The sequence below is a fragment of the Lethenteron reissneri genome, chromosome 22 (genome assembly GCF_015708825.2).
Source record: "Lethenteron reissneri isolate LAM-NWPU_2019-01 chromosome 22, ASM1570882v1, whole genome shotgun sequence".
In the NCBI taxonomy this organism is placed as follows: Eukaryota; Metazoa; Chordata; class Hyperoartia; order Petromyzontiformes; family Petromyzontidae; genus Lethenteron; species Lethenteron reissneri.
Genome location: NC_083800.1, coordinates 10,550,576 through 10,574,429, shown reverse-complemented (window position 1 = coordinate 10,574,429; position 23,854 = coordinate 10,550,576). Strand labels below are relative to the sequence as shown.

Here is a 23,854-nt window from a genome sequence, read left to right as displayed (position 1 = left end):
GGATTATTGTGTCCGTCCGTCGTGCAGGGAGGGGCTGGGTGGGGACGGAGTGGCTGGGTGGGGAGGGGAGGGTGGGGCTGGGTGGGGCTGGGTGGGGAGGGGTTGGGTTGGGTGGGAGGGGTGGGGCTGGGTGGGGAGGGAGGGGCTGGGTGGGGAGGGGCTGGGTGGGGAGGGTGGGGCTGGGTGGGGAGGGGCTGGGTGGGGAGAGTGAGAGGGGTGGGGCTGGGTGGGGAGGGGCTGGTCACCCCGTGGTGCCCTTATAAAACTCAACGTTTAACCTACTCACGCCGGCTTGTGCCCGCCCTCACAGTCGGGCTACACCACGCCACCGTTGACCCTGGCCATTGACCGAGCAACCCAACGTTCCTACCAGCTCCCTCCGCAGGAATGTGTTTTACAGACATAATCTTATTCAATGCGGGATTAAGACCTTCCCACACCAATATGGTCATGGGAATTGTTTGACCATACAGTACTTCATTGTGCAGGTCAGTACCGATTAGTGAAGGGGGGGGGGGACACTGATGGACCAGCTGAGCCGTTACAAAGCCCCAGGACTGCTGCGTTTTTTTATTACATGCTTTTATTTAACTCACGCTGTCTGTTGCTGTTGTCGTATCCGTCAAATCTTGTAACTCAATTTTAACCCACTTCCCAATGTGGTATCGACTGCAAACTTGGTATACTTATGTCATACTGATGACAATACTATATTCTATCATTACAAATAAAATAAAAAATATTTTTAAACATTATTTTTACACGCTTTCTATGAACTATGTCTGTTGTTGTCGTATCCTCAAATCTTGTAACTCAATTTTAACCCACTTCACAATGTGGTATCGACTGCAAACTTCGTACACTTATGTCATACTGATGACAATACAATATTCTATCATTAAAAATAAAATAAAAAATATTTTTAAACATTATTTTTTTATGTTATGTTTCGGCTTGTTGTCTAATTGTCCACGCTCAGCTGTAAATCACCACGTCCCCTTACGTTATGGCAAGCTTTGCGGCCACATCCTGGAGTTCTGCCATTACTCGTATGTTACATTTCATTAAAGCGTTTTTTTAAAAATAAATATTACTTATTTTATTATAGTAGAGGTAGAGAACATCAAGGACCCCCACCCAAACTCCTGCCCTCCCCTCCCCATTGATCAATGGGGCCCTCTCCACTCTCTCGGCCGCGCATGCGCAGTTGGGCAAACAGACACAGCAACACACTCTGGGACAAGGATAAAGATCCCCCGTATAGCCTTAACAGACTGTAGGGGCAAGTGCTGTTAGCGAGCACCTATGAAGGCCAGCACGGCACACGAGGGGGTTGGGTGGCCAACACCACGCCCGGCCGCCTTTGTCTCCCTAGTGACGATGTTTACACATGGCACCAGGTACTCATTTGAAGCTGAGTCGACCTAGGGGAGGCCCAGGACCGGTTCAGATAATCGTCACTGATGTTGGCCGTGAGCGGGAATCGAACTCGGGTCGCCAGGTTCATCGCGCAGCGTGGCGCTGACCACTGCACCACCGCTCCCCACACTCGGGGACACACGCAGACACACACACGTGGAGACACGGACACACATTTACTCACAAACACGGAGACACGCAGTTGGACACATTGTCGTCAAGGAATTTGTAAGGGCCACTCGATTTCCCTTCTCTCGATAAGATCAGCATAAGCAAGGGATTGTGAAATCTGTCTCAAGCTACAATGCATTCCGACCCAGTCACCTGGTCTCACCGATTCTTTGGTTTGATGTGCCGTGCAAGTTGAGCAAGCTCGAAAGTACGTGGAATGAAAAAGTTTGAGAAGTACTACCACACAGCCTTGTTTAAACATTGAACTACGTTTTTATTTTAGCAGGTAAGACCCACTGAACTATATAGCTCGTTTTCAGAAGTGACCTGGCCACAAATGATAGCTCAACGAAGTGGCTTATCACGTGGAAATGTATAGAAGCCAAATACTTTAAACGCGTGTTTCTATATGTGGAGGGAAAAACCGGAGGACCCAGAGAAAAATCCAGGTGATCACGGGGAGAACATGCACACTCCAAATATACATGCGTCAGTCGGGATCGAATTCACGACCTGCATTCCAAGCGAGGGATTTAACATATCGCCACCGCGACGCGATGACGATGGTGATGACAGACATATTTCAACACATTCCTGTGGAGGGAGCTGGTCAGAACGTTGGGTTGCTCGGTCAATGGCCAGGGTCAACGGCGGCGTGGTGCATTCCGCAAATATGCCCGACTGTGAGGGCGGGCACAAGCCGGCGTGAGTAGCCCCACCCTCCCCACCCGGCCCCTCCTCACCCAGCCCCTCCCCACCCTCCCCTCCCCACCCAGCCCCACCCTCCCCACCCAGCCCCTCCCTGCACGACGGACGGACACAATCATCCCCTGTGGGCTGGTGTAACCAGGAGGTTCCTATCAGTATAAGGAATCCCTGTTCCTATCTGTCATTGCAGTTGTTTGAACATGCCTCTGATAAGTGTCTGGTGATGCCGTGTTGGCAGCGGTGCACGAACACAACATAAAAACGCACATTCGTCAATAACACTGTTGCCTGAAGAGAAATCAAATATATAACGGGCGACGTTTCGGGAAATGGCCCTTCTTCATCGCATAGCATGTGCTAGCATAGCATGTGTGCTATGAAGAAGGGCTATTGCCCGAAACGTCGTCTTATAAAGTATGTATATTTTTATTTTAAGGCAGTGTTAATTGAGGAATGTGTTGAAATTTTCTGGTTAAGTTTGGGTTGGTTAGGAGTGGTTGCTGGGGGGGGGGGTGGGGGTGCCCAGAACTTGTTCATAAATCACTCGCCATTGTCGTTAACCATGACCAGGAATCCAATGCAGGCCTGCCTGTTTAATAGGTCAGTGCGCTAACCACTGCACCACCGCTGCAGCCCACCATCATCTTTCGTTTAATGATATTGGTCTCGGGGTGTGAACAATATTGATTCAGGAGGTTCACAGTGAGTGGTCTGAACTTCATCAGCTAATAACGAGTGTTACTGTAGACAGCAGGATCTTATGCCCCTTCTCTGTAATAAATAAACAGAATAAACTATGTTAAGTGCCTTTTGCTCTCAAGAGGCATACGGATCTCAGGATTTGCTTAAGCACTTGAAGATGATGATGGAATATATCCGTGCTTATTAAGTGCACCTATTATGCCACTGTACTTTTTGCTGACAGCTACTGCGCTTTAGAAATGTATTTTTTTTCTACTCGTAATTATATTTTCTTGGACTAACCTAAAAGTTTAGCACAACAAGACTGCAGTTTGGTGTAAAAGTGCATACAAAATGTATTCACACGCCACGAAAACATTAACAATAGTCAGAGTGCAATTTCAAAAATTACTCTGGTAAAGAATGTGCACTAAGTTAAAATAATTTTCATCAGGGAACAAGAAAGACCTCAAAGTGGAAATTGGTAGAAAGTTTTCGAATGAAAAGCCGGTCAGACTGGGTAAAAAATGTGAACAGAAACTGACAAAAAAAGTGAAGCAGAATTCTCCCCTCGATTTTCAAGATACAGTAATAATCTCACGTCAACTATGTCACGCAATCCAACAGGAAATGTTTCAACTCTCACCAGTGAACATCCAAATGCTGCACGCTTAGTTATCCTTTTAGAAACAAAGTTGTCGCTGTTCATTCATGACTTCTGAACAAGGCAAAGAAGACCGAACGCTCACGAGTCACAGTGCAAAGTTAAATGGAATTGGAAAGTGGATGCAGATCTGTCCAGCTACAGCTTTCTCTCTAAAACAAAACGAATACCTAATTCTACATGGGACTTCCCTCATCGGTGACTTACCAAGCTTACGTACACACATTACTCTCAGGATTGCTCCAAGGGTCCACATGGAAATGTACAAGACCTGGCACATGCATTCTGGGAATGCCGAGCAATCAAGGCCTGTCTGGAAGAAATCCATTAATTTCTTAGCAAGGTATACTCTGAATAGATTACATTTCACATCACAAAATAACCTCCTGGGTTGAGACGACAACGCCACTTTTACCCTGATTCAAAAACACATCCTTGGTTACCATCCTGTGCTGGCTACTGGATGGTCTGCAATTGTTTCAAGTCAGAACGTGTCAGTGGCCACCTATGAAAACCAGATTTAATGTTGGTGCTAAAATCGAAGTTTATACTACTGCATTGTGCTGCATATAATAAATAGCTCTGCAATGTGTTTTCTGGTTGTACCAAGTTGTATTTCTCCCTTTTCCAATAATTAATTTTAAATGTGAAATTGTTTATTGAAATGTTATTTTCTTATATATCTACATGTGCATTCACAGGCATCCCGGGGTCTTTTGAAACAGCAGGCTAAGCGATCTGCCATTTACCACCAACACAGAATATATACATCAGACGATGGTGTCGATGTTCATCGCACGGCTGCCAAATAAGACTTTAGCGCTTGACTACATCCACACGTCGATTCTCAAATAATACTCAAATGTGCTTGCGACGCTGATTGGCCACCTAGCAAATATTTAGTTCAGCGACGGCCGCTTCCCAGACCGGTTCCAAATGGCACAGGTAACACACCTCTTGAAAAAAGTTGGCTTGAGCTATAGTAACCTCGCAAAATGATCGCCAAATCTCAAACCTGATTACGATTTCAAAGATCATAGAGCGGTTTTGTCTGAAACGGTTACTTCCCCGCGTCGCTACGATGGGCAGATTCAACCTATTGCTGTTGGCATACCCAGAAGTTCCACAATACTGAGACGGCTCTACTAAAGATCACTGATGACATCTATGAGATCATGGATGACTGGTGCACTGCAGTTTTGATCGGTCTTCATCTCTTAGCCGTCTTCAACACCATCGACCATGAGATACTCATCAGGCGGCTAAGGTCAAAGTTCGGTGTATTGGGTATGGTACTAAGGTAGATTGAGTCATACCTACATGGTCGATTACAGTTGGTCCAGCTGGGTGACGAACAGTCATCGCCTACGCTGTGCCTAGTTGGCGTGCCACAAGGGGCCGTACTCGGGCCCTTCCTATTTTGAACGTGCGTCTCGCATGACATCAAGTTCCGTAGTGAAGTCAAAGTAAGATGTGGAGAGCCTCGGTAACTTCCAAGATTGCACGTGAGCGGCGCTCGTGTGGTTTTCACGAAACTAAAATCGGAGGTTCTGCTGGTTAGCACTTGGGCTCAGGTACAAACTAATTATGGGAGGATTCGGTGTGGTGGCCACAGACTCCAGTATTCAGTTGAATACTCATCTAAAGGGCCTTGGCACCATACTCGACCAGAATATGTCGTTTGATCATCGTATGCAAACTATAGTCAGTTCCTGCAATTTTCATTAAAGTGCTCTATGACACATTCGGCCACTATTGAGTTGTGCCATAACCAACACGGTGGCGTGTAGCATCGTATCGACAAGGCTCGATAATTTCAACTCACTACTCTACGGGACGTCTAGCAAAAACATTAGCAAGCTGCAGCGTGTACAACATTCTTCGGCACGTGTCATGATGGGTACTGCAAGATCCAACCACGTCCATTCGTTGCTCGATGAGTTCTATTGGTTTTTGGATGCTGAACAAATAAATAAGGTTGCACTATTACACACAAAGTGCTTGCCACCAGTCTAAACATAAAGTAAGTAAAAAGCTGATGCTGCATTCATTGAAAATTGGTAAAAAAGGAAAATGTAAGCAAGTGGCTGTACCGATATAGTCAGGGGTAGAACCAACAAAACTTCACGCTTGAAACGCCTTACCAACGTGGCTGTAGGAAAGACAATGGAAGGAGCCGGCCACTTGTTGGTAATCAAGGAGCGGAAGTTGTAGCACTTTGTAATGACGCTGCAGGCGACATCACCAGCCTCTGGGTAGTCCACTTTCAGACCACCTCTGCAATGCATGGAACATGGGGCGTGAAGCAATGCTTTTAGCATTCGGTAATTTGAACACGGTCACGTGAAAGCCACGTGCAACACTTTGCCAGTGAACTTGTCTCTCGGCTCAAGTGAGCAATGGGGGAGGTGCTCCGGAGGTGCTTGGAGCCAGGAGTGCCAATGCCACTCTTTTATGACCTAGGCCAACCTTTCCAAAGGCTGACCACTGTTGACCTTCCACAAGGTAGTACACTCATTTTAAATCCCAGCAGGATAACGGGAGTCAACCCCTGACCAGAATTTTTACTTGGAAACACCTAATTTCCATTTCAGCACTGTAACTGCTGCATCAGCGTCGTCATATTTTTCAGGATAAGCCTAATCGCCAAATTATAATAAATGGTTAATCAAAATCTATTGATTGAAACATATGTGTTATAACAGACAATATATTTAAATGCAGCATATTTATTAATGTTTGATCATCGACAGCATATTTAAATGCTGCATATTTATAGATGCTTAATTATTGAACTTGGTTAATACCTGTTGACTTAATCTGTCCTCGATTATCAAAATATTCCTTAATAATAAAACATAGCATTTATAAGTTAATCTTAAATGTACATTGATTTATTTTCGAAAATTATTTAATACGTTGTCAACAATTAAGGACGTATCAAATAAGTTTATTACCATAATCATGTTTTGTTGAAAAACTAACAGATATAAAGAACCAAAGATAGCAACAAATATCATGCCATAATTCTTCACTTCCTTTTAAAAAAAGGTTTTCAATTATAGTACAGTGAAATATACTTTCATGAACATCTATATATAATTAAAACGTGACGTTTTAAAAAATTATTAATTAAAAATATTTCAATAAACGTGATTTAAAAAATATATATTAATTTCACATGTGTACATCCACAAGGACGAATACCTAGAGATGGAGCAACGAAATTAGCTTTTGTGCAGCTTCTGAGTGGATTGTTGCATGGTGGAATCTCAGGAGATGGGGCAGCAGTTTGGAGAGGCCTTCATCCAGTAGTGGATTGATAATGGCTGATTCAATTACACGTTTTACTTTCACTACTCAATCAAGAAATACGGTGGAACTCATCTCCATTGGCTGTTCGAAGTTTGTGATGAAAGTTTCAAATTCCTATAATTGGGGCCAGTATATCCATGTACAATAACATCTGACTTCCCACAAAATGGAACTTATTTTATTGACCCCCTAAAGGGATGTTGTGGCAAGTCAACCCCCAACTCGGATGCGATTCCAGAACCTTCCAATTGCAACTCCAGCACCACAACCGGTGGCACAAGATAAATGTAGCCAAGTGCAAACATGAAAAAAAGTTAATTCTAAAAATAAACAACTAAATTTACATTGCTACTTACTGGCACATGTGCATTTCATCCTGTGGAAATATGTCAATGCAGTCCGGATCGAATGTGTTGACATTGATTTGTTGCCCTGTGCAGCACAAGGCACTCATCAGCAGTACTGCGGCCGTCACCAACATGATTCCTGAAATTCAAGTTTTACAACAGCGAGTAAACAACAACCCTCATTTCATTTCATTTACTAGGTATAGCCCTGTGAGCCATGCGGCTCTACATGTGAACTAAACTATTTTTTACTTTACCAGGTAAGGGCCACTGAGCTACATTGCCCTTTTTCAGAAGCAACTTGGCCATCATAAATGATAGCTCAACGAAGTGGCTTATCACGTGGAAATGTATAGCAGCAAAATATTCTAGATTTGAAGTTTTCGTGACTGCAAGGATTCATACTCTTTGGTTTTTTCGGTAAAGTCACGTAGGTAAAATTTTATTTAAATAAATTAAATCACGACGTTTTGGAGACAACACAAGCTTCCGTCTATATCATGTGATACAGTAAAATAATTTTGCTATGACGGTTCCACCTGAAGACGGAAGCTTGTGTTGCCTCCGAAACGTCGTGACTTAATTTATATAACATTTTTACCTACGTGACTTTACCAAAAAAAACAAAGAGTAAGCAGCCAAATACTCTAAACGCATGATGCTTCTAAATGTGGAGGGGAAAACCGGAGTACCCGAAGAAAAATCCACGCGGCCACGTGGAGATAGACACGGAAACTCCAAATATACAACAGGCGCCAAGGTCGGGATCGAACCCACGACCTCCTCTGTACCAGGTGAGGTCATTAACATTTCGCCGCAGTGGTGCCTAATGCACATGAATCGGCTGGTCTATGGGTTGGGTTGTTCGAGGTAAGTGCAAAGGCTGCATCTTTCAGAGCCTATCAGCTGATGATGCGCAGAGGGAACGTCGAAATTGGAACATTGCACATCATTTGTGTTGACATGTCATATGCGCAAACCCTGAAGGTTCTTGTTAAATGTGGTCAATTGACTGTGCCCTAGATGTGGATATGTGTTTGAATGTTATTCCCTCGCGTGTATGGGGTTTTATCCAGACACGATTCACACAAGTAAATCGATTCAATAAGAAACAAATTCAACGTACCAAGCAAGAAAAGTTCTGAAAAAAAAGCGTTAAGGCTCAGCAAAACTTCCCTGTATTAAATTATACACGGTGACATTATTACACACTCATTAACTTTCGTGTCAAAACACATTAACATTAATTCACGGTAAGTTAACAGCGTTGTTCGAACAGCTGTTAGATAGTGTCCAACGTTAACCGCGGTTTAAGTCTTCGCTGTCATGTGTGGAATGGCCACAACTGCGTAGCACTCTTCCATAGTTATCTACAATTACAGGTAGTCCTCGAGTTACGATGCTCCGACTTACGATATTTCGATCTTACGATGGCGATAGCGATACGACAAAATTGCCATCAACAACCAAACATCGTTCAAGTATGCAGACGACGGACATAATCTTGGTGAGTACAGTACAATATGATACGTTACGATACATTCAATGCATGTTAAAAGTTGTTATTGCAGATAGGATTTTTTCCTGAAAAAACTTTCTATTAAATTGAAGTTCATATAGGTAGGCTAAGAATTTACCTTGTTTTTTTTACTTTACATTTTACTGTGCAATACAGTATTGTAATCAATAAATACATACAGTATATAATTTATACAGTACGTTACTGTAAATTGCTCTGTTTTGCTAAATTATCACCATTCTTTTAAGACTCCTGGGTAGGCTGGGCCATCTTCGACTTACGATATTTTCAACTTACGATGGGGGTCGTCGTAACGCATCTCCATCGTAAATCGAGGACTACCTGTACAGTGATCGTAGTTTATTGATTAGCGATGCACATTACGGGCATCCTGTTGCGGATAATATTAGGCGGAGAGTGCATTCACCAAAAAGCGTTACATATACATTTTGCCACCACCAATGAACACAGTATTAGCTCTTCTCTGCGACTCGAAGTACAACGCCTGTATCTTAACTTAATTTCCAGCTCCGGCAGAAGTTAAGCGACACGCGTGTCACGTTGTCCCTTCAGCACGCAGTTGGGAGGGCTTTGCACCTCTTTGAGCAAAGCGCGTGAGACATTCCCCGACTTACGAACATCGCTGGGAGGTTATCGACTTACGAACATTACTATGTCCTCTACTTACGAACATTATTTCAGGGACGCAGCTGTTTCAGGGCAAGTCAAGCGCAGGATCAGCAGCTGCGGCACGGGCACAGTCTAATCACAATGCAATTAATTAGTACTCTTAGGTTTTTTTCTGTAAAGTCACGTAGGTAAAAAAAAAATATTTTATAATTTTATTATGACAAAAAATTATAATAAAATATTTTATTCTTATTATTTACCTACGTGACTTTACCGAAAAAAACCTAAGAGTATGAATCCTTGCAGTCACGAAAGCTTCAAATCTAGAATCAATTAATTAGTCTTCGAAAACAATTCCATTTTTAGGACGCGCTTCGGTAAGCTAAAGCAAATCACCAATGCCCAAGCATTGTAAACGGTGGTCCAGATGTCTCGTGACCCCCACCACAACCCATTTAATTATCTAAAAAAGTATTTTTACGTAAGGCACATTTAAAACAGAAATGAATATGGAAATATATTTATTTAGGGGGTCAGTTAATTTTGGGGGGGGGGGGGGTCACAAGACATTTGGAGCACCATGTAGACATCCAGACACGCACAGCGGTACGTGCACAACTGTATATGCACAGCCCACACACACACACGTGTGGGCTGTGTGTGTGTGGGCTGTGTGTGTGGGCTGTGTGTGTGGGCTGTGTGTGTGTGTGGGCTGTGTGTATGCACCAGGCACTGACACCTACCGCAATTGTCACGCGAGACAAATCAGCACGCAACCGGCACAAGCAACGCCGCGTCTCACCTGCTCGCAGTCTCTCCTCTCTGTGTGCGTGCGGCAATGGGGGGGGGGGAGGAAAAGGAGGAGGCAACGTCAACTCCGCGTCCCCCGCCCCTTCGTCGCTCCCGACACCACCAAACAACCACCGACACCACCAAACAACCACCGACACCACCAAACACCCACCCACCGCACGTGGGCAGGGGTGGGCGTGTACGCGATGACGTCACGCGTCGATAATCAGACGCCGCGACTTGTGCGTCGTGACGTCACGGCGCTCACCCCCACCCCCCCCGTTGCTGCGCGCAAACAATCGGCCGGCGTTGCGCGCGGTGACGTCGTTGCGTTGCGCGGTGACGTCACTTCGTGCGTGGTTCGCCGGTTACCAACTAAGTTGCGCGTGCGGAGATCCTTTTTCAACCAGCGAACATTTCGCGGACCGCTCCCGCACGCTAACTTAGTCTAATTTAGACATCTCCTCGGCGAGGATGTTAATATCGCGTCGTTTAGTTCCCGCTGAACCCGCCGGACGAACAACCCGAAACAGAGTTGGCAACTCCTGCCGGCGTAGCTCGTTGCGTCATGACGTCACGCGCTCCTCGCGACGTCATGACGTCACGTTGCGTCATGACGTCACGCGCCGCTCGCGACAACAGCCGGGTCAGGCAGGGGCCGTTGTGGCCGCTTGTTGATAATTGCGAGGCTTGCCGATGACGACGACGACGACGATGTTGGTGACGGTGTTGTTGTTGTTGTGAGGCTGATGTTGCTGCTGTTGTTGCTGCGTGTGACCGACTCGCTAGTGATCGTCGCGATGGCGGCATGAGTCGTCGGTCGTGCAGAAGGCCTCGCGTCTCTCCAGCGAGGCCTCATGGATAGTCCGCTCAACATGGTGCGCTCCCCGTCCCCCTGCCTGCCCCCTCGTCCGCCGCGTGTTGTCGTAGCGATGGTTCGTGTTGTGTCTCCTCGTCGTTTTACCGCGATTACGTGTTCTTTAGGTGCGGGTTGCCTCGTTGAAAGTGTTCGCGGAGCCCTCGGGGTTTTAACAATATGCCGGCACAGTTCCTATGATCACTGTTTCATTGCTTTTCATGGCTTTATTTGGGTGATTTCGACAAGTTTTTTGGTTTGGCCATAGACTTGAAGCTTTCGTGACTGCAAGGAATCATATTCTTAGGTGTTTTCGGTAAAGTAACGTAGGTAAAACATCAAAATTAATAAAATAAAAAAAAATCCTCCGAAACGTCGTGATCTTTATTTTATTTTATTATTTTTTATTAATTTTGATGTTTTACCTACGTGACTTTACCGAAAACACCTAAGAATATGGTTTGGCCATGTTTGTTTGTTGTAGTACGGAGTTAGACTGATTGCCTTAATATAAGTTGTCTTGTGGTTGTTGTTGTTGTTTGACTGGCATCCCACTGGGATTTGCGCACAGCGTTGGTGTGCGGTGATTTTTGTGCAATATTTTGCTGTCTTTTCTTGGATTTTCTGTTTGCACTTGGTCACATATTCACTTTAAGATGTTTTCTTATTCATGTTTTTTTATTTGTTGCGGTTGCACCCGATTCAAGAGCCGAATGGCTCACAGAGCTATACCTAATCAATGAACTATAACAGCGAAACGTAACGGGGGCCAACGTGGGGGCCTTCACTCCTCCTCGGTGTGGCACAATTACGCCTTTGGTGATTGAATAAACGAACCCAAACTAATTATTTCGGTTGTTAGTCTCCGTGTCCACGGCTTTGGACATTTAACGACGAGTTCTAAGAATCCCAGATGAGTGTTGTACTCTTCTGCTGTCTCCTGCTAACTGCGTACACTCGCATAAGTAGTTTTTTTAGTTTTAATTCGGCGTTGCTAAGCAATCTGACGATGGTGCAGAGCAACAACAACAACTACGATTTCGCACTCTGGTGGTGAAGCCAGCCAGAAGCGGAGAGTCTTCGCTCTGATACTGACATTGCGTCGTTGTGTACGTGACGTTCTGCTGTGGATGACCACGGACGCACACTACGACTGGAGAGTTTTAAATTTTCAATGTGATCCTTACGACGGTACCCCGGGGTTCCAACTAATACAAAATTGCCGAGGCAATATGTTATTTCAGGGACACTTTTTTGTCCAGGGGTGTTACTTAACTACACGACTGGGGTACCAATCAATCCGACATCGGTGGTGCTACTCCCGAGATGTCGAAACGCAGCGAGGACGATTGCCCTGAAACCCTGAAGGCTCTCGCGTAAGCACCATGGTGATGGTACATCGTGTACAGCTCGTCTAGATGAGTCGATTGCTGCATTGCCGACCATCAACAGACTACAATTGACTGCATCACGGACATATTGCGAGAGCCGGGGGTACCGCCATAAGGTTCATTTGTGCATCAGGTGTCCGCATCTGACACTGTGCGGATGCGGTTTGGGGTGACACCGTGAGCTTCGCTGAAGATCAAACACAGGGATTTTCTGCATTTGGGTCTCTAACAACACCCATGTATACTCACTACATGATGGTGCATTGTGTCGTGAGTACACGTGGGTGATTGCTGCCTTTGACTACTTTCTGCGAAATACAGTAATCAAAGTAGAGGAACGCATGTTTATTGGTCCTTATAATGTACAATATTTCAATGAATAACTGTCAACATTAATGTTTGGCTTCCGCCTATAGGTTGACTGCCTAAAATGTTTATACCATTAGACAAAACACGTACAGTGTATACAGTGTGTATGCATTAGCATCACCTTCGGAGGAAACGGGTCCGCAGTTGACTTGTAAAGTATCAGGGTCAATGATGGGCACATGTATACAGCTGACATGTGGCACAAGGTGAGATTATTTTCTGGGCAGAGGCGAAGTTGGCTAGTAAGCAGGCTTTTGTACATTATTTGAGAGGTTTATTTTTCGTGCTTTCGATTCAGGTGCTGATCCAGGCTCAGAAATTAGCTAATCTCACAAAGGATGTGAAAACGTGCTTTAGACGTGATGCACAAGACGTTTAGCGAGTTCCTCTTTCACTTTGAGGGGCCATCCATTTAGTACGTAACGCATGGAGGGGGATTAACCCAAACGCGTACGCTTGCGTATGGGGGGTCTACTGACAATGTACGCAAAGAAAACGTGCGGGGGGGGGGGGTTGAAGCCTCGATAATAATTTGTCTACATTGGCCTTCAAATGAGTTAGATAGTCCAGCGGTGGACTGTTTGCTTAAACACGTTAATATTAATCCTTGATCGGTTCTGCGTGGATTTAATATCGGCCGTTCTATATGATTCGGGGGGGGGGGGGGGGTGCGTCAGACGTACGCACGCACGCACGCAGGGGGGTCACGTTTTGATAGATATTTGCGTACCTACTAAATGGATGGCCCCTTATTGTTCGTTAATGTATGCAAACGGGGGATGTTCGGCCTCATCTCGAGGAGTTGTTAATTTTGTACGTTGCTTTTGCAAATTGTCGCAGCGTCAAAATGTTATTTCAGACTGTTCAAGCTAAAATGTACCAAATTATATCTTAAAAGAAAGCGTTGAAGGAATGTTCATTTAATAGCAAATGGTCAAGTCGGGGAGACATGTAGTCGTAAATATATTTTTGATATATGGAAGCTGTTTATAGGCAGAGACGGTATATGGGCAAGTCCATTCTTCGATGAAAACTTCGATCAAGGTCGTGTTTTGGGCACTGGATTTCTCCAGAACAGAAAATATATTTATAAAGGAGAATACAACGTCTACAGACTAGAGTGAAAACAGAATTTGCATCAAAGATGCTCCGGTGCTGGCTAGAGGGCAGCAATGCGCTTAGGGAACAGCCAAAATTGTCCCGAACAAGTGGCCTAAGTAATGTCTAATACGTGCTCTGATATCCTCAGGACAATATAGTCTGTACATGCTGTGTTTTATACCCACCTTGTTAGACTAATGGGCTATTCATACGTTTCCATTTTGGATAGAATTTGGACAGGCGTTTAAGGCACAGCAGCAACACCTAAGCATGAATAGAATCAGAATTAATTATCCGTGAATATATTGAAATTATTAAAGTAACGACCAACAAACTGCAAAGTGGGAGTTGATCGATCTAATCAATATATTACAAAATATACAAATCATGTCCTTGTAGGCAGAAGTCGTAAATGTGAATGCATAATGACATGTAAATAACCTGTACTATGGATCTGATGTCCCTTTTGAAATGGCACTGTGATTGATTTGACTTATGTTGGCTCCGCAGGCCCATTTGCAAGCCAGGAAGGCAGAGAAGTTTCTGGCAGCTGGCAAGTATGAGGATGCTATTGCCTGTCATATCAAAGCTGCTGGTGAGGGCATGCTAGGTCATGCACGACACTGCAGTTCAGCACACATTTTAGCCCGTTGAATTGTAGGACTTTGTGAAACAGTTTGTTGCAAGCCACATATCTTTGTGTATCTTATCATATAGTTGCATTATCATAGAATACACGTGATAATTGCCATATAATAAAACAAAGAGAAGATGCAAGCCAAAGCACAACTATGCACGATTCAGTTATACAAAATAAAATCGATATACAGCAATGATGCTGTTGAAATGTGCATCTGGAAAAGGCTTGTTAAATTCTGGCTCCCAGACACAGTGTTCTGTGTTTCTATTCTAACTTATGACATCTGCATATACTCCCACTGTGCATGTTATCGCTTGGATGAGGTGGAGGGATTTCAGCATTGATGTCACTAAATGATGCTTCAGGTGGTGTGCCTCAAGGCCACAATGATGTAAATATTAAGTGTTATCATTAACACATCCTAAGATTCTTGTTGGATAACTTGGATCGTTGATGACATCCAGGCAGTTATGTATCATGTTTTTTTTTGTGTTTAATATATAAATGTAGATGTGAAATAAAGGTAAACTTTTTAAACAGTTACATTGGTGTCACAGCTGTTCGGTGTTTATTTAGGTGCATATTACATATTACGACATAGACTATGACAAAGGACATGCAACAGCATCTCAAAAGTACAGAATGTAGCACAAAGTGATACATGTTGGGAATTAGGCTGAAAGAGAAACATGTGCCAGACATGCAAATTTGAAACAATATGCTGACTTAAGGAAAGTGACTGTGGGCAGGACACATCCAAGAATGGATGATTGTTAGTACAAGGCTGGTGACAGAATCGCAGACAAAGAAGAGAAAACACCCAAGAGTTTGAAAGATCAGTTTATGCTAGAGTGAGGTGGATTGTAGCACTGCAGGACCATCGGAGATGGCATGAGCATGAAAAGGCTTTCATTTAGAAAGGAATAGATCATGGCTGATGGTGAAAATGTACAGTATTTTGTTTTATAAACTTAATCCAGGTTGGCAAGTCAGTTCATTTAGTTATCAGCTTTATATTTCGAGCCTTGTGCCACATTCTAATTTAATGTCAATAAAAGTGTAACAATATTTCCATAACAAGTAAAATTCAAGATTCAAGTTGCATTGTTATTCTTAAAGGTTTATCTGTTTTTTTAGGGTTTCTCGATGAGGCCATGAAGCTTACAGACTCTGAACAGGTACGTGAATGATTATATCACTGTGTCCATGATGCTATGAATGTGGTGTACTTTTAATATATTGCAATGCATCTCAATCATCGTTCATATTGGATCTAACAGTTGATGGTGCGTAGCATTTTCGATGATAAGATCACAATGTATTTCCATAATAAACACGGTGCAAAATAAACATGCTACATTTGCATGACATCGCCATGTAAAAGCACCTAGGCTGAAGTTACTCCCCTAACACCACCTTTAAAACTGCAAAATGTCGACCACAATATGTTAATGGTGCTGGCAATAAGTAACAAGCGCACCACCTGGCCAGTGCACACTCACAATTGAAACCTGGTCACTCCCCGCGCAGGCACTGCTGTCCATGCGCCTGCAACAGCAGGACCACTTGACCCAGCAGCGGCTGGTGCGCGAGCGGTGGCGCCGAGCCCAGCGGGAGCAGCGGCTCCGGGAAGAACTCCAGAGGAGGGACAGGGAGCGTGCGGCAGATGTCACGGCGGCCATGAGCGCCGCAGACGTGTGCGACAGCGCTGCCGCGCCACTTTCTACCAGAGGCGCCGTGAGGACAGCGAATGGTGAGCGTGCAGACAAAAATACTTTTTCTAACACGGACTTTGTTAATGATCGGGAAACTTGGAAGGTCGCAGTTGTATGTTATGGGAAAGTTTAATCGGGAAGGGGATGTTGCGGCATGATGGAACAGAGTGGGTTACTCAGATGAGCATTGGAGTGGCACCTCAAGGTAAACGGCCTAAAGCCATCTGGTGCGATACTCTACATTCAACCTTGGAGGTTGAGCACAGAGCACAAGCATGGAAGGAGTACCATCCAAAGGAAATATCTTGACGAGAACCCATCAGCAGTGATTTTACAGATTCATTATGTAAAGAAATGTATTTTAGATATAATTTCTGCATGGCTGGAGATGAGCTATGCATAAGAGGACATGTCAGCAACCTACTGGCTATGCAGGCAGACCTCGCTTAGCACGACCCTATAGAACACTCATTTGTTATCGAGCTCTTTGTCCTGGAGACATTTTATGTGAAAAAAATATAAGAAAGTAAAACATCTGCAAAGTGCTTACAAGTGAGAACACGCAAGCAGTTCTGGCTGAGGAAATGTATCTGCCCCCATCACACGAGCAGCCTATGAGAGCGACACATTCTCAGCCAACCTGACCCCACCACCCGCGATTCGATTATTCATGGTCACGATTACATTTACATTACGTTGATTTTTTTAGCCGGGTGAGAACTCACGAGACCAGGATATAGAGTGTCGGGTGCCACTTAAAAGACACCTCACCACAGAAATTTCGGCTGAGGGCATCACTTAGAGCATGAAGTTCCTGGAGCTCTTCTCTGAGTGACCCGGATTTGGAGCGTAGCAGCTCCAACCTTATCTCCCACCGCTGCATTGTAGGAGTACAGTAGAATGCACTTGTGAGTATAGTACATAATAATGAACTTATAATAAATTATTATTTTTATTTATTAAAATAACGTTTACCACCTATATTATTAGCACTATTACCGATACCCCAAATGAAGCCTTCATATGTTGCTCATAGGAAATAAAGAATGATGTCATGAATGCATCACCATATATACAATGGTGTAAAGAATCCTTTTAGTGCTGATTTGATTCGCACTCACTTCTTCAGGAACACATCTTGAGCGCTAAGCATCGTCTGCCTGTACTTTTGCAGGATCTCCGAGTAAGCCACCAACCCCATATTCAGTTGTGCAATATCATACTATATTACAAAAACAAGTTTTGTTGCCTGGTGCGTGGGCAGACAATTGCGTGGTGGTGATGTCACTGCGCACATAGGCGTGATGACGTTACCTGCAACCCACAGCGTTGAGCCGCATTTGTGCGTCTCGCTAACATGACGCCTCCCTTCCCCACCCACCCTCCACCCTGGCCATGTATCTTATGCAAATGCAGTGCTAGTAACCCAGAAGTTTAAGTGACAAGGTAACCACCTTATTCACAGTATTAAGAAAGGGGAAGCTCCGAGAGCTAAATAAAACAAAAGTAAAAAGCATAAGTAAGGTGGTGCTAGCTGTTGGAACAAATTAGTGGACATAAATACTCCATTTACACAAATAAAATACCTCAGTTGTGGAACAATGCCTCGATCATGCTGTTGGGAAAGGGAGATACAACTAATATTAAGAATTACAAACCTATTCACCTCTTGGCATACGTTTATCAAATGTTTATGAAGATCAGAAACCAAATAATGGTCAATGTAGTTTTCTGTCTTGGAAAGTTGGTTTCTCATTAATAATAATAAGTAATATTTAAAACTACTTTTTTTTTTAAACACGCTTTAATGAAATGTACCCTACGCGTAATGGCAGTACTCCACGACTCCAGGAAGTGGCCCCGAGGCTTGCCATAACTAACCTAAGGGGCCGTGGTGATTTACAGCCAACGTCAGTTGAGCGTGGACAATTAGACCCAAGCCGAAACATAACATAAAAATGAATGTTTAAAAATACTTTATTTTTTTAATAGAATATGGTATTGTCATCAGTATGACATAAGTATACCAAGTTTGCAGCCGATACCACATTGGGAAGTGGGTTAAAATTGAGTTACAAGATTTGAGGATACAACAACAACAGACAGAGTGAGTTAAATAAAAGCATGTAAAAAGGATTTTCTACCATTGACTACATCATCAGTCAGAATCTAGAAAAGAAAATCGATATAAAATACGATACCTACCTTTTGTAAACTCTTAATCGGGGTATTTGATTTCGTGGAAACTGAGGCAGTCATCCACGCTCCCACAAACTACGGCCTTAAAAAAGAACAATTATCAAAACCAATTATAAAGATGGTATATCTCTGCTGATATTGGAAAAATAAAGTATTACAATACAAATAAAAAGATAATTCGTAACAAGGAGATATACTCTCACACCAAGGTTATTCACATTGACCTCATAAGATATTTTATGAAAATTTAATTGGAGGAAAGGCATTAGGATACAGTTTGAAAGTATTAACCATCTCAACTTGCTGGTGACAAATTCGGGGATATGTATGTATGTTGAACTTCTTTCGCACCGTACGTAGCCAACCATGATAATGAGAGGTGAGCTACAGGAAACTAACGAATTAAAGCCAGCAGTGATGGAAACTAACGGCTCCATGCCAAACCTCTCTCCGCAGCACACATGAGCTGGGATCTGCGCCAGTGCGGCGCACGCCGGGACCCGCTGGAGCGCGAGCCCGACACGCTCTTGTACTACCTGCTCGGCGGCATGGAGCAATCGACGCTGCCCGGAACCAAGGTGCCCAAGGACGCGTGCACGGTGTTGGAGGAGCAGCGCACGCACACGGCAGACCTGCTGCGGATGCTCGGCCTCCTTCTTCGCGACAACGAACGCCTGCGGGCCGACAACGAGCGCCTTCGCGCCGAGAACGAAGCACTGCGCGCCGACGAGTGCCATCACATGGCGGCGGTGGCGGCGGCGGCAGCTGCCGATGCCGCGGCCTCACCGGGAGTTAGAGCAGGCTTGGGCTTGCCGGCGTGCGGGCTGGACTCGGACACGCACTTTGTGGACCCGCACGAGGTGTGGGGTCTGGCTGGGATGGGCGTCGCGCAGCATGGCCTGGGGCCGGCCTTCCCGCACGCCCTGACGCCGTTGGGAGAGCTGCCCCCGCTGGAGTTGCCTACGGTGGAAGGGTTTGATCTGAGGGAACTGGAGGACAACAGTGGGCGGAGCTGAGAGGTGGCAATGAATCTTGAGCCTGAATTATGTTATAGTAGTGGGGATGAATTATCACTCGACTTGATCAGGTTGCTCATGTGTTAATTAACACATGAGCAACCTATAATCAGGGACTGGTTCAACCTGTCATCACTCTTCGGTTGGTAAAACAAGTCCTGCTTTGTGAAAAGAACACATTGCATTTTCTTTGGATATTCTGACCCCTGCCTTGGAAATGTAGAATTTCCACCACTGGCTCAGGCCTGCAACAGAGATTAACACTGCCCTTTTGTTCTTTGAACATTGAGACACTTAGATGTAATATAAGCTAAGCTTAAAGAAAACACGTGTCCAAACACTATGTTATATATTACCAACTATTATTATGGGTATTTTTGGGGCCATATACTTGGTAAAGTTATCTGGGTCCAATTCAGCATTCTTAATTCAAAATATATTGAAATATTTCCTGTGGGATGTGCTGACCCTGAAATAATTCACCAGTTCTGACTTGTCGAAGTCGAGTCACCTTGATAAGAGTGCGCGGTACAGACTATGCACAGGTTTATTCGGCCAAACATTTGTATGACTGCTGGGGTATGAACTTGATATTAACTCATGAGTAAATACACATGTTTGTCCACTGAAAATAGCCCTCAATAACTCATAGGTTTGAAACCTTTGAGCGAGGTATTTAGCCAGGGTTTGTGGGAAAGTAATTTAATATTTGATTTTGTAAGGACCTACAAAATGCCACCTTGAGTTATGTATATTCAACAGTATGCCAATACACCTGTAAGCATGTGCATTTTTTGGGACTGAGAGTAAAGTACTCATACTTGGAAGTGTATAATTGATGAAACATGTTATGCAGACCATATTCAACCGTGTAAGCTAGAACCTTACACTTTGTGAGTGCAAAAAGTTATGTTATATTTTCTGTATGTAGGCTGTGCTGACAAGCAAGGGTGTTTCGATAAGTAAACATACTTTTAACAATTCTGCACCCTGTCAGTGCGATGTAGGTATAATTTGCATAGTTAATAGGGCATAACCCCCTGGTAGTCATGTGCAATATTTGTAGTGGCTAGATGGGTGTTTTTTCTGGGTGTTCCGGTTTCATCCCAAATGTAAACACTCGTAAAATTGGGCAATAACGTCTTCATATATGGAGGACAGCAGAGCTTGGGGAATTTGGCAACGGCTCACCCCTCTGGTGGCCTTTTCCAATGGTCTATGGTTCCTCGTGCCTCAGAGTCATTCTCACTCTTCCACAGTGAGCGAATACTGTGCATGTTACAAGTTGAAATTATTACTTGTTATGGCAGATGTATCGCATGATCAAATATGGTACATTGGATGACTAACCTTCAAGAGCAGCAATCATTTATTTAGTTTTTTGGCCTCTGGGGATGTAAATGCAAGTGAAATCTATTGCGTAATGAAGCTGCGATATGCTGACAACTGAGGCATGGCAACAATTACAAATTGGTGGAATGGCTGCATTCAAATTGGCCGTGACACTAAAATCTGGCTGATACGGCACAACATATGCAAGTGCTTTTTACTTTTTGGAATTTCCAATAACATTAATGGCACCCAATGGTCAAGCACTTTTCAGGAATTCAAATTGTCACGCATAATTATTAAGTGAACTCTTTTTACACATCCCACCAACCACTGATATGTGCATAATTCTTGTGTCATTGCAATTCAGAAGTTCTAAATGTGAGCAGCATTGCCTGGAGGTGACTCTTTAACTGGTGTACCACTTCTGCCGTTATTAGAAAAATGCTTACGTCCGAATTGCAGCTGTTCCACCATTGAATGGCGCTGCTATAGGTTACAGCATTATAATAAATACACATTTTGATACACCCTCGTTATCCTTAACTTCGTAGGTCAAGCTATAGCCACAGAGAGATAATGTGGATTATTGTTTGCTTTACAATGTTATTTTGTATGACCTTTAGCCAATTTATAAAATACAAGGCTAACATGCATTGTGATTATTTTTAAGTGACTTGAGTAACACATTACCAACTTTGGCATTGCACTCATGCTTTCTCTCTATCGCAGTACTACGTATCATGTGTACTGTTTGATGAACATTGAAATGTAATGAAAAAATGTTGCTGTTAATATTGTTAATGTTTTGTAAGATTTTTTTGTGCATCTGATGTTTAGAAGAAATTTGCTTTGTATTCCATAATAGGTGCATGTTGTGAGCTTGTATTTATTTTTTTTCAGGATAAATTGTTCTTAAAATTGTTCACATTTACATATATTAAAGTATGTCTGTGCTTTTAATTTGTTCTTCACACAGGTTGGTTCTGTATACCCAATTTAGAATGTTTCAAAATCAACTCGTGTCTTATTGTATAGACGAAATTTTTTTTATGCTTCATTACATTTCATACAATTCCTTTTTTCATGTTATTGTATTGTGCTTCCAATCGAAATATTGAACATGTAAGTGGTCTACGCAAAAGCTTGATACAGTAGTTTTGATTTATTGTTTTATATTTGTATTATTTTATTATTTCCCTTCTACGTGACTTTACCGAAAGAACCAAGAATACACACAGTAGTTGTTTACCAGTGTGTTTCTATGTCTAAAATAACGTGACATTGTACATGTTTGCTTGAGAGCGTGTGTTTTATTTCAGCACATGAGTACAAAGCCAACTGCTGTGGATCTGCGTGAACATTTTTTAGAGGCAATAATATAGGGGCGTGTGTTGTCACGCGGTCAGCTTGAACTCTGATTGAACCCAGCTTGTTCACCTGTGAAATATGACAGCACTCCCATCATGGAGCTAAGTGATTTCTTTTTTGTGTGTGCACACGTGTAGAACTTGGCACAATACCTCATGAAAATGTTTTGAAAAGAAGTTTAAACACATGCTCGTTCAATGTTGTATACATTGGTGAAGTTGCATGTTTCTGTGTGGTGTCTGGTGTGGAGCAAACGCAGTCGTGGAAATGTTTTGTTTTTGGAGATTGTTCATATACTCGCAACGCATTTTATGTTCGTTTTTTTCCGCTATTGCTGGCTTAAAGTATTTATTTGAAATGTCATTATTCCACTGAGAGAGATATTCTAACTTGACGGGTTTTTGGTGTGGTTCCAAATAAAGAATTGATCGCCCATAAGGTAGTAGAACAGTTTACTTAAGCTGAGCAAGCTATTAGCTCAACTAGAAAATTACATAATGGTATGGTATATGTTAAAACTCGTATGATAGACATACTAAAACGATTAGGTGGCTGCACTGTTAATACACCTACTATCTTTTGAAGCTAGTGAACACCCCAGACACCTAAATCTACAGTATAAGACCACTCGTTAGTCCTTCTTTACATGAAGGAAAACAGCTGGTGTAGCACAGCCAATTGGATTGAGCCATGAATTCGAGACCAGGTGTGATTATCTATTCTCAAAAGCGTTATAACTTACAACCTGCCTCAAATCAGTCGTTTTATTCCCCCAAGTGTTTAACATTTAACCTGTATATTCTTGGTTCTTTCAGTAAAGTCACGAAGAAGGGAAACAATAAAATATAAAATAATACAATTGTCACGACGTTTCGATTGCAACACAAGCAATCATCAGGTGTGAAAAACAGCAAGAAAATTTGAAAAAAGTGGCGTTTTTTTTATTAACGTTGAGAAAAAACCGCCACTTTTTTCAAAATTTCTTGCCGTGTTTTTTCACACCTGATGATGAATGCTTGTGTTTGCAGTCGAAACGTGAGAGTTTTATTGTTTTATATTTTTATAATTGTATTGTTTCCCTTCTACGTGACTTTACCGAAAGAACCAAGAATATGAATCCCTGCAGTCACGAAAGCTTTAAATCAAAATTAAACCTGTATGCTGTGTTTTCGTGTGGTCCCAGCATGAAGCTCCCAGCATATGGAGCGAAACTTCGGACGTCGTGCCAAACATGCGGTACAACCCGAAAACACATCAGACAGCAAAACAGCAGCACAACCGTAGTTTCATGATAAACCTCAACATATTCACAGGTTTCCGGAGTCCAAATAGTTTTTTAATGCGCAAGTAAGATTCAAAATGGTTTCCCACTCGAGCATGGGGAATGTGCGCATCTCCTGCTTAAAATATGTCAGTGGTGAAAATACCACATTCCTATGGTGAGGATGTGTTCAACCGTAGCACTTTATATCATCAAAAGCTCAGCAGCAGCCTGCACATAGACTTTTGAGTCGCAGGTTAGAGAAGTGGGGTCCAATATCAGCGAGTCTGATACATAGGCAGGAAAAGAACACGTTTAAATTGTATGAATTATAAGTGTACAGTAATTTCCTTTGCAAAA

General features: G+C 43.2%; 2 protein-coding genes across 4 annotated transcripts in view; one reads left to right on the top strand and one right to left on the bottom strand.

Annotated features, from left to right (window-relative positions):
• PEBP4 (phosphatidylethanolamine binding protein 4) overlaps positions 1-10,407 on the bottom strand; it is a 257,438-nt gene extending 247,031 nt beyond the window's left edge. Inside the window, exons 1-3 of one of the 3 annotated variants that reach the window (XM_061556551.1) lie at positions 10,257-10,407; positions 7,315-7,444; positions 5,788-5,920 (exon numbers count right to left, since the gene is read on the bottom strand). In XM_061556551.1, coding sequence (XP_061412535.1) covers positions 5,788-5,920; positions 7,315-7,439 — 258 coding nt within the window. In that variant the 5' untranslated portion in view covers positions 7,440-7,444; positions 10,257-10,407. Of the gene's footprint in view, positions 1-5,787; positions 5,921-7,314; positions 7,445-10,197 lie in introns of all 3 variants that reach the window. The other 2 variants (XM_061556553.1, XM_061556552.1) reach the window with 2 other exon arrangements.
• Positions 10,408-10,882: 475 nt separating this feature from the next.
• NRBF2 (nuclear receptor binding factor 2) lies at positions 10,883-22,671 on the top strand. Its single transcript, XM_061556550.1, has 5 exons — positions 10,883-11,124; positions 14,474-14,558; positions 15,741-15,781; positions 16,134-16,356; positions 18,974-22,671. The coding sequence occupies exons 1-5, from the start codon at positions 11,104-11,106 to the stop codon at positions 19,531-19,533; spliced, it is 930 nt and encodes a 309-aa protein (XP_061412534.1). The 5' UTR covers positions 10,883-11,103; the 3' UTR covers positions 19,534-22,671.
• Positions 22,672-23,854: the final 1,183 nt, after the last annotated feature.